We start from the raw sequence: 11,445 nt of genomic DNA, 5'->3' as shown, positions 1-11,445 counted from the left end.
TCAGTGCTGGGTCACTGCCCAGCAAAGAAGTTCTTCCTCCTGTCCAGTTGGAACTTCCTGGGCATCAGTTCCTGCCCGTTCCTCTTGTGCCATTGCTGGGCCCCCCCGAGCAGAGCCTGGTCCATCCTCTGCCCCCTCCCTGCAGCCCCTCCAGACCTGGGGGAGGTCCCCTCTCAGGGTCTGCTCTGGAGGTTGAACAGCCCCAGCTCCCTCAGCCTTTCCTGCTCCCAGAGATGCTCCATCCCTTCGGCATCTCCACAGGAGAATCATCTTCCAGCAGCTCCCTGTCCCTGCTGTCCCTGAGCCTGAGCTGGACCCAGCCCTGCAGATGTGCCTCCCAGGGCTGGGCAGAGGGGCAGGATCCCCTCCTTGGCCTGCTGGGGACGCCCTTCCCGATGCCCCGCAGGGCGCCGCTGTCGCGATACCCTCACGCCCGTGGGTCGGTCACGCCCTGTCCCCCCGCGCTATCCCCGCGCTATGCCCGCGACAGACGCACCCCATCGCGATAGACCTTCCCGGCCCGCTTCACCCTCACGTCCAGCGCCGTCCCCATCGCCCCGGTCACGTGACAGCCCCGCTCGCGCACGTGACCGGGCGGGCCCCCCTCCCTCCTCCCCCCCCCAACATCCGGGTCCCCGGCTCGTCACTTCCCAGACGCTGACGCCGCTTCCCGCCCGGCCCCGCCCACCGCGCGGTTGTCATGGCAACGCGAGGGAGGGGCCGGGTGACGCTCCCGTCCTCCTTGTGGAACTACAGCTCCCGGCGTGCTTTGCGCACCGGTGCGGGAGCCTTGCGTGCTTCGCGCGTCGCGGGAGCTGACGGGAGCTGTAGTCCGCGTGCCGCCGTGGCGGCCGTGGCAGCGCCTGAGCCCACGGTCGGACAATGGAATCCCGGGAAAGGCTTCGCTGCCCTTAAATTTATCCCCCTGACTACACTATACAGTCTCAAGAACCCATATATGCCAGTAGTGAACTTATCCCTGCTCTAATTACACACGTGATTCATCACATTGAATTTCCAGGCACGCCCCCGGCCTCTGCCCTCAGAGTTCCCTGGAGCTTGTCCCGATAAATTTAGGAAGGCAATTAAATGCCTTGCGAAATACGCAGGGAGGGAATTCGCATTAAAAACCCGAAGCACAGAAAGGCCCGGCGTGGAAATGCGCGTGGTGCAGTTTGAGCGCTGAGAAACCCTTCAATCCCTCCCAGGTGTGGCCACAGACGGGGATTCCCGTGATTCCAGCGGAAACAGAACTTCTCCATCGGCGGAATCCCAACTCCCGGAGTAAACACCTAAAGCAGGAGCCGAGCTGTGAATTTTAGTACTTTCCCAAGCCATTATTCTCACCTAATTCTTCGCACATCACTCTCTAAACAGCCAGGGCAGCCTCCACTGCGGTGTTACAGCACAAGCTCCAGTGTCCAGTGCCATTTTAAAATGGGAATTCTTTAATTCGCTCTTAAACCGTGACTTGGGGAGGGAGCAGGGATGGTGACAGATTCCTGCTCTTTCTTTTGCCTTTTTTTTTTTCCTTTTTTTGCCTTTTATTTTTTTTTTTCATTAGCAATCAAAGTAACTGAAATCCTGAACAAATCAGAGTATGTGCAGCTCAGGGAAAGCCGGTTCTGCTGCAAGGAATGTGCCTAAAGGGCACAGCTGAAGGGGCACGACAAGTTTAGGTTGCCCAAAAAAGTTGTGGATGCCCCTGGAAGTGTCCAAGGCCAGGTTGGACAGGGCTTGGAGCAACCTGGGATAGTGGAAGGGGGTGGCACTGAATGATCTTTAATGTCTTTTCCAACCCAAACCATGTTGGGGGTGTCTGGGATTCTCTTTTCCAAGACGACATTAGATGGTTCAAACAGACACCCAAGGAACTGTTCCCATTATAGATTTCTTAATCTGATTGCCAGAGCTTGTTTTCTTGACCAGAGCTTGAAGACTTGTCTCCTGGCAATTTTATTCCTGTTCTCCATGAAAACAGGGAATGCAAAACCATTTAGAAATTAGGGAATTAATAAACCTTTCCCAGACTCCGAAGTTCTACATATTTAGTTTTATTATCTAGGATAAATCACTGCAGTTTTTTAACCTTGGTGTTTAGAGGTAGCAAACTAAATGTACATTTTCTTAAGCTTCACAAAGTTAAAATAAATAAAAAATTTAAAATAAATAAAAAACGGAGTCCCTGCCAGTGGTGGGAGTACCTGGAAGAAGGTTCTGTCCTATTCCTCCTCTTCCCTTCAGTACTGAAACCCATCTGTGCTCCCTTTATCCTGGAATGCTTATGGAAAACCCAGCAAAACCCAGTGCACGTTCCTGTAATGAGGAGCATCTTTTGTTTTGGGAAAAGAAGTGAGATATCAAAGTCATCTCACAATTCAGAGAAAAGAGGGAAAGTGGTCAGTGTAAAGAGAAAGGAGCATTTAACTTTGATTACTTATATTAGCCACTTACCTCATGTAGCTAATTACTGTTATTAGTTAATGTGGGGCATGTAAAAGAGGGATTTTTATGTTTTATTTTTTACCCCAACCAAGGAGAGCTCCAAAAAAAAGCAAAACACAAGCCTGGACAGTACAGTTGCTTCTGAGCATGTTGATTTTTTTTTTTTGCCATCACTTTCACAATCCACTGTTTTTCTTGGAAAACTTTTTCCAAGGTACTTCAGTTACTCATTTCTAGGAACTGGAGCCTCATGTCCAGAAAAAGCTCCCGTTGGAACAGGCTGTAGCTGCCCCTCTGCTTAGCAACAGACATCCCACAAACAAACCCTCGGGATCTCAACGAATCCGTGTCCAAATTCAGGCTCTGCACTGACAGTTCAGCACCCTCAGGGTGGTTGGTTTTGCAGAAACAATCCCAGAATGGTTTGGGTTGGAAGGGACCTCAAAGATCACCCAGTGCCACCCCCTGCCATGGGCAGGGACACCTTCCACCAGCCCAGGTTGCTCCAAGCCCCGTCCAACCTGGCCTTGGACACTTCCAGGGATCCAGGGGCAGCTTCCCCAGGAATTCTATCCCAGCCTCTCACCATCCTCACAATTGGGAACAATTTCTTCCCAATATCTAAATCTGCCCTCTTTCCACTCAAAACCATTCCCTCTTGTCCTGTCACTCCAGGCCCTTATGAAAATTCCCTCTCCAGTAGCAGGATTTTCTTTTGGTTGATCCAAGTTACAAATTTTCTTTACAGAGTATCCACCTCACACTGAATTATTTGGGAAGGCTTCATCAAAATGAGACAGTTCAAACCTCAGAGCAAAGGCTGGAATGTTTGGCACCGAGCCCTGTCATTGTCAGGAGCCTGCTGTGTCCGTCCACTCGAAAAATCCACCCCAAATTTGGACAAATGGTGAGACTGACAATTTTAGGCTTTGTTTGGGAATGGGAATTCCTTCAGGAAATCACAACTAAAGGGGAAATGGGCTTCTCAGTGGAATATTGGTGCCCACAACCTGTTTTTTAAACATAGTTTTATTTACTCCACCTGCAGAGCTGCTCCAGCCCTGGGGAACAGCCCAGCAAGGACATGGAGCTGCTGGAGAGAGGCCAGAGCAGGAACCAAGAGGATCCCAGGGCTGGAGCAGCTCTGCTGGGAGGAAAGGCTGGGAGAGCTGGGATTGTTCAGCCTGGAGAAGAGAAGCTTTGGGGTGACCTGATTGTGGCCTTGCAGGACTTGAAGGAGCTCCAAGAAAGATGAAAAGAGACTATTTCCAAGGGCTGGAGGGACAGGACAAGGGGGAATGGCTTCCAACTGATAGGGAGCAGGGTTAGATGGGAGATTGTTGTTTTCAAGCTTTGCTGAGCCTGAACCAGAACTGAATAAAACAACTCTAAGAACAAAAGAACCTAAACTGAAACCAACTGGAAAAATTATATGAACTTCAGTGGAATGATGCACACATTTGTTTTATGGATGTACCTGATCATCAGAGAATCATGGAACGATTTGGGTTGGAAGGGACATTAAAGATCATCCAGTTCCACCCCCTGCCATGGGCAGGGACACCTTCCACCTTCCTACCTGATCTTCTTTGTTACCTTATTTTAACAAATGTATTTAAATTGCTTAGAATAATCAGATTGCTGTATTTGCCTCAAGCCAGAGCTGCAATATATGGATTTGTTGATATGGAATGACAGCATTCCTCACTTGGGATACACAAAGGGAAGCTGAAAGAGACTTTTTGTCCTGCTTTTTTCACAGTTTTGAAATCTTTGCTCAGGGAGAACAACGGTGTAGAATCACAGAATCAGGGAATGGTTTCAGTTGGAAGGGACCTGACTTAAGGAATTCAAAAGGAGAAGTTTTAGAAAGTGATGACAAAAAATGTGATTTCTGTGCTTGCCATCAGAACCATGTGGAGCACACAGTGTTGGGAAGAGTTTAGAGATGATTAAGTCTAATCAAACAATAATTTCCAATATTATTCCTATGTTGGACAATTTTTCGATCACTTCATGGTTTATGTAAGCACATTTGATGAACTGAACATTGTTTTTCAGAGCACCTGAGTGGAAAGGCTGTGCTTTACTCCTAAGTTACACCGAGGAGTTAATAGAAGAAATAACTGATACACTGAACTACAGGAAGTAAATTAAAATTCATTATCTCTGGTGGAGAAATCCCAGCAAATCCCAGCACTGGAGCACATAAATAGTGGTGCTTCTGAATGCCTCAGAAAGGAGGAAGATAATAATAAAGAAATTAAAATACCTGCCCTATACAGAGGGACTGCACCAGACATTAAATCTGATTTATCAGTGTTCTCTAAAACATCCCCCACCACACTAGAATTCCTTTTTCATTAAAAATTATCCTTTAAAGTGTATCAGATTTAAAAGAACTAATGACAAAAGACCACTGAAGGCAACAAAATAAACTGATTTGTTCCCATATCAAGGTGAGAAAAGCTAATTGAGATGAAACTAAGCTGAGGAAAAGTCCAGACAGAAGGTCTAAAAAGTCAGATTTTGTGTCATGTTAAAACTGAGAGAGGTACAGTAAAAGTAAATAACACCATAGAGCATAATATTGATCAAGGAATTTCAAAGGTAATTAAGAATGAACTAATATTCCAGCAAAAATGCACCATTTTTAAGTTTATAGTTTAAAAGGGCTTGAACTGACTGAAAGTTGCACTGAGCTTTACTTGCCTCTCAAAAGAATTAGCAAATAAGGAAAATAGTGTTATGAAACATGTAGGGGATGACAAAAACCAGTGGGTAAAACAAAACAAGTGATTTAGACATTCCAAAAAAAAAAAAATACTGGAAGAGTTTGGTGGGGAAAGAAAATAGTGACTGAATATCCTGAATCAAAAGTACTTAGATATCAGAAAAAAAAAAAAAAAAAAGAAAGAAAGAGTAATTTTTCCCAGTGCAAAAGGTTGTTTCTGGGTGTTGTGATATTCTAAAGGAAGATGTGCAGGTTGATATATTTGCAAATATTGTGGAAGAAAAGAAACTTGTAACAAAATGGTCAATTTTTCAGCCTTGTGTGTGAGAAGTGATGGATATGAAGGAGCTGGTTGGGAAGTTGCCAGATAACTATGGTGGGATGCAGGTATGGAGAATAAAACCAGCTCAGAGCTGGAAATTTGTATATTCTGCCAGCAGCACTAAATTGTAGTAGGCTGTGTTAAAAAAGGTGGGTTTTTAAAGAATGTTAAAATGATATTAAAATAACCTTGTAAAATATAACAAAGAATGTAATAATAATAATGAAAAATTAATGTGTAAAATCGACTCTTTGAGTGCTGATAAGCCTTGTAAAATAATTTGGTGTTTATACTGAAATAATATGATAATATGAATTTGGTAGTTATATTGAAAACACTGACACTTGTATTTAACAAAAAAGGTGATGCCCAAAATTTATCTGGGAGACAAATATTCCATAATATTTTTTGTGACAAAAACTTGAGTCAACCAACTCACCAGTTTGATCTCACTTGGTACTTTATTCCCTTGGTCACTAAAGTTTTGCAGTGACCTCAAATGAGACAGAAACAGAACATTTTTAAATTTAATTTTTTAAAATATTGATTTGGGACCAGGGCAAATAAGTTGTATCAGTAACTGATACCCACCCCCTCAGCTGTTTACATTTTGCTGTGATATAAATAACTTTTAAAACTCCAAGTCTAAAATTACAGTTTCTGGATCAGCTTTTGTCCACTGCTGTTTCTTCCTCCTCGCTGTAAGGAGTGTGTAACTGGGTGTGAAGGTTGATAATTAATTAATGGTAATTAATATTCACATCCTGGCTGTTCTGATGATTGGAGCCACCTGAGACAGACACACATATTTTTTTTTAGTTTTTTAATTTTCTTCTTGTCATGGAGAAGTAAAACTGTGTAATTCAGTCCCTAAAATATATTTTTCCATTGGCTCATCACAGATATGAGATACCATCCCAAAATGTTGAGGGCTGTGGGTTTTAATGCCACACTTTAAACTGGAGGAAGGGACAGTATGGAAATTATTTTTAACTTCCCTGTGAGGTTGGATGAGGCTCTGAGCAACCTGGTCTGGTGGAAGGTTGGAATTAGTTCCAAGTCCAGAAAAGGAGTTGGGTTTTGTAAGTCATTCCTCAAGCTCAGTTCTCAGACTCACAGACTCACAGAATCCCAGGATGGTTTGGGTTGGAAGGGACCTTAAAGATCATCCAGTTCCAACCCCTCTGCCATGGGCAGGGGCACCTTCCACTAGACCAGGTTATTTTCATGTTTTCCTCTTTCAAAGTGAAATATTTACAATATTTCCAAATCAGGCCACTCATGAAATAATGAGCTGGGTCCTGTTTCTGAACTGGGAGATCATTTTAGATGTAAATATTTCTACCCCACCCTCGTTCCCTTGCCTGGACTTGCTCCAGCCCCTCAATGTCCTTCTTGTCCTGAGGGGCCCAGAACTGGACACAGCACTGGAGGTGTGAAATCCATGCCAGAACTTGGAATTATGGGGAATTTAAGAGACCTAGCACAAATATAAGTGCAGGGCAGGCAAGGTCAAGACATCCTGGGGACCAGATGGGCTCCACCCAGGGGCTCTGAGGTAACTCAGTTGCCCAAAAGCTGAGTTATCCTTGATTACTAGCAAACATGAAGACCCATATTTAAGCATTCCCGGGATTTCCAGGGGCAATGAGGTTCCTAGACAAAGCATCATTTGGAAAAAAACCAACAAAAAGACATTAAAAAGGCCCTTATGCAACAAGAAGCAAGAGAAGAATGGATCAAAAACTGGCTGGATGACAGGAAACAGAAATAAAACAGCAATAAAAGGTCAGTTTTCATAGAAGAGGGGGATCACAAGAGGAGTCTGCAGGGACCTGGTGCTGCTTAACATATTCCTAAAGGATCTGGGGAAAGGGGAGGGAGCAGTGAAATGCCACAGACTTCTAAAGATATTGAGTATTCAGGTAAAGGAAAGGTAGAGGACAAATTGGGATGTTCACTCTGAAGAACTGAAGAAAGACCTTACAAGACTGAGTGACTGTATAATGAAATGGCAGATAAAATCTGATGTAGTAAAGGAGTGAGCAGGGGGGGGAAATTCAGTGTACAAGGATGGGCTCTAAGCTGGTTTTCCACTCACAAATGAGATCTTTGGGTTCTGATTAATATTTCTATAAAAATCTCAGCACAATGTTCCCTTTTACTCAGAGAAACAAATCAAAATATTTGGAATTGTTAAGAGAACAAGACAGAGAACAAACCAGAGAACATTGTCACACCCCCACCCCAGTGTAAATCCATAGTTCTCTGCGTATTGAGTGGTATGTGCAGTTCTTTTCTTCACATCTCAAAAGATCCTTCCAGTACCTGAGAAAATGAGGGAGAGGGACTTTTTACAAGGGCCTGGAGGGACAGGACAAGGGGGAATGGCTTCCCACTGCCAGAGGGCAGGGATAGGTGGGATATTAGGAAGGAATTCTTCCCTGTGAGGGTGGGGAGGCCCTGGCACAGGTTGCCCAGAGAAGCTGTTGCTGCCCCTGGATCCCTGGAAGTGTCCAAGGCCGGGTTGGACGGGGCTTGGAGCAACCTGGGCTGGTGGAAGGTTCCCTGCCCATGGCTCATGTCCCTGTCCCAGCTGGACTCTGATCCTTGTGGGTTCATTCCATGTCAGGATACTCTGTGATACTGCAAAGCTGTAAAGGTTTGGGAGATCAACCCAACCAATCAAATTAACAGAAGAAAAGTCTCCTAAATGTAATGGTTGTTAGATAAAGAAACATCCCCCACCACCCACCCTGCTGAAACTCCAACCCACAGATGACTGGACACTGGGAATGCTCGGGGACAGCACACTGACCTTGTTTGTGAGCTCTTCCTTGGGCATCCTCTGCTGGGGGCTGCTGGAAGCCACATCCCAAACTGGATGAGTTGTAAATTCCCACGAAAACGCCGTGGAAAAGGGCACAGTGAGACACTGTGGGTTTTATCATCACGGTTCAGAGTCGTGAAAGGTTCGGACAGAGCCCGATGACTTCAGGAAGGAAAAATCTTAATCCATACAGCTGGAAAACAGTGTCAAAGCCAGTTAGGCAGTGAAGTAGGTCACCCGTGTGGAAACATCCAACTCCTCTGCAGGGCAGTGCCGGGCTCCGGGGGTTCTGTGGGGAGCTCTGGGACAGCTGCTCCCGGCAAGGGCGGATCACGGAGCGGAGGGAGAGGATTAACTCAGAAAACAAGGAAAAAGTAGGAGCACGTGGTGGGAGAAAGGCAACTTCTTTGTAGGTAGAATCATGGAATATCCTGAGTTGGGAGAGACCCACAAGGATCATCCAGTCCAAGCCCTGGCCCTGCCCAGGACACCCCAACAATCCCCTCCTGTCCCTCAGAGCGTTGTCCAAACCCTCCTGGAGCTCTGGCAGCCTTGGGGCCGTGCCCACTGCCCTGGGGAGCCTGGGCAGTGCCCACCACCCTCTGGGGGAAGAACCTTGTCCTGAGATCCCCCCTGAGCCTGCCCTGTCCCAGCTCCAGCCCTTCCCTGGGTCCTGTCCCTGCTCACACTGAACCGAGATCAGGGAGAGAACAGAGACTCCTCTCCAGATTTCCTGACCCCATCTCCCTCTTGGCCAGCACCTCTCAGGAATGGGACAGCACACAGGGAAACTGTGAAAACCCTGGATTTATTCTTGCCTCATTTCCCTGGCACAACCACAATCTCCTGTGAGTCCAACACTGCTCAGCCCAAACCCAGCAGGGCCCCCGTGGTGACTGAGGCTGGAACTGCCCAATTCCTCACCCAGGAGGACACATTTTTAGGACTTTTGCTTAAATGGAAATTGTCTGGAAATATTTCCTTTTTAAGAAAGGAAAAAAGAGGAAATTATACCATTTGTTTGTTCCCTGGATCCTGTCCCTGCTCACACAGGAGCTGCCCCTTGGGAGGAGCTGCCCTGGGAGGTTTTGGGTAAAAATTAGCAACACCAGTTGGGATGTTTACTACAATTTATTACACATTGATTTCACTGCCTCAAAAAGCGACAGGAAAAAGAAGGCAAAAAGTTCTTTCTTGTGACAATCTAAGCTAGAAATATTTTTGCTGTTGTTTTTTGAGCCTGTTAAACTTGCATTTGTTTTGCAGTTGCTTGTAAATTCCCCCAATTAAAATATTACTCTTTCAGAATAAGACCAAATTCTCAATATTCCTTTCCCTGAAAGCAGAACAAAACCAAAAAAAAAACCAAACAGGGAAGGGTGCGTTTAAAGAAGAAAAATCATCCTGAGGCAACACCCAGGATAGAAAATTTCTTCCAAGCAGTTAAAGCTTGGCAAACCTGCAAACAATGGAAAAAAAAAAACCAAGGATGAGCTGGATGTTTGCCTCAGCCTGAATGTTCTGGACACACACATAAAACCCCCCAAACTATCCCCAAAACCCCAAAAATAAGGCCAGAAAGTGTTCTGTTCTTGATGTTTCATATTGCAAAAACCCTCTGTCCATTCCAGGTATAAAGTACCTGTGGAAATTTGAGCACTGTTTTTTTTTTTTCTATTAGTTTCTCCCATGTGTATAATTGGCACTGTGTAATTAGTATTTAATTAATATAGTTCTTCAGCAAATGTATTAATTCAGACTTCCATATGTCAAATATGGGATTTACATTTCATATCCATACACCTACAATGGCCGAGGTGTGTCTAACAGAATTATCTGTCTTTTACAGAATGAATAGAATAAATAAACAGAGTAGTTAATTACATTAATTTTTAAAATAGATTTTAAAGATGCATCTTGGCTACCTGGATATTTCTCTATGCCTTTCATTTAGCTTTGTTCTAATTTGTAACTGAAAGTCTTCAAAATTACATTCTGCCTGAAATTTGGGTTCAGTTGCACTCACCTGAGGTAACAACTTTAAAAAACCTCCTCTGTCAACACATCAAAATTCAGTGGAGGCTTGTTGTAAAAAGACTTGCTATGAGAAATAGGTTGGAAAAGGGGGGGGCAAAAAAGGGGTTGAGATAATTTTTCAGCTTCTGTTTTTCATAACTGAGTTTTATCCACCAAGAGAGAAAGGTTATGTGCTGGGGGCAGGGCTGGGATGTGCTCTCTCCTTATGAGCTCCATGATGTTTGCACTCAGGAGCACGAGGCTGAGCATTCAGAAACCTGATGGCCCCTACACACAAAAACCTCAGCTTCCTGGAATTATGTTAGTTTTATTCTCCAGAAAGGAAGGGATTTATGGGCAATGCTCTTACCAGAGAGCAGAGCAGTGGTTTGGTGCAACCCCTGGCACAGAGAGTTTCTTGTGCAACTGCTGCTGAATGAAACCTTTCCCATCTCCACAGATTTGCCACCTTCACCCAGGCCATTGTACAATTTAAAGCCTGATGGCTTTCTTGGGAATGAAAGATTTCTTGGGAAACAATTTAAAATACTATTTATTGAATACCTCTTATGCAAACAACACCTCTCATCTTCGATTGTGCTACCAATGCCTGCCAATTGTCCCCAACTTCAGCCATTTTTTTCCATACCTCTCATATCATGGAATCATAGATCAGATCTTAAAGATCATCCAGTTCCATCCCCTGCAGGGACACCTTCCACTATCCCAAGTTGCTCCAAGCCCCGTCCAACCTGGCCTGGGACACTTCCAGGGATCCAGGAGCAGCCACAGCTTCTCTGGGCAACCTGGGCCAGGGCCTCAACACCTCACATCCAAGAATTCCTTCCCAAAATCCCATCTAACCCTGCCTTCTGGCAGTTTGAAGCCATCCCCCTTGTCCTGTCCCTCCAGCCCTTGGAAATAGTCTCTCTCCATCTTTCCTGGAGCTCCTTCAGGTCCTAGAAGGCCACAATCAGGTCACCCCAAAGCTTCTCCTCTCCAGGCTGAACAATCCCAGCTCTCCCAGCCTTTCCTCCCAGCAGAGCTGCTCCAGCCCTGGGATCCTCGATGCCTCCTCTGGACTCTCTCCAGCAGCTC

General features: G+C 45.3%; 1 protein-coding gene across 2 annotated transcripts in view; it reads right to left on the bottom strand.

The window, feature by feature from the left end:
* VPS26C (VPS26 endosomal protein sorting factor C) overlaps positions 1-8,361 on the bottom strand; it is a 22,451-nt gene extending 14,090 nt beyond the window's left edge. The window contains exon 1 of one of the 2 annotated variants that reach the window (XM_039387315.1): positions 8,320-8,361. In XM_039387315.1, the coding sequence (XP_039243249.1) occupies positions 8,320-8,346 (27 nt within the window). In that variant the 5' untranslated portion in view covers positions 8,347-8,361. Of the gene's footprint in view, positions 1-496; positions 600-8,319 lie in introns of those variants that run through there. The other variant, XM_027730055.2, reaches the window with a different exon arrangement.
* Positions 8,362-11,445: the final 3,084 nt, after the last annotated feature.

The sequence above is a fragment of the Pipra filicauda genome, unplaced genomic scaffold (genome assembly GCF_003945595.2).
Source record: "Pipra filicauda isolate LSUMZ 115617 unplaced genomic scaffold, ASM394559v2 scaffold552_size545530_pilon, whole genome shotgun sequence".
Classification (NCBI taxonomy): Eukaryota; Metazoa; Chordata; class Aves; order Passeriformes; family Pipridae; genus Pipra; species Pipra filicauda.
The sequence above is the reverse complement of the archived record's forward strand: the minus strand, read 5'-3'. Positions and strand labels throughout refer to the sequence as shown.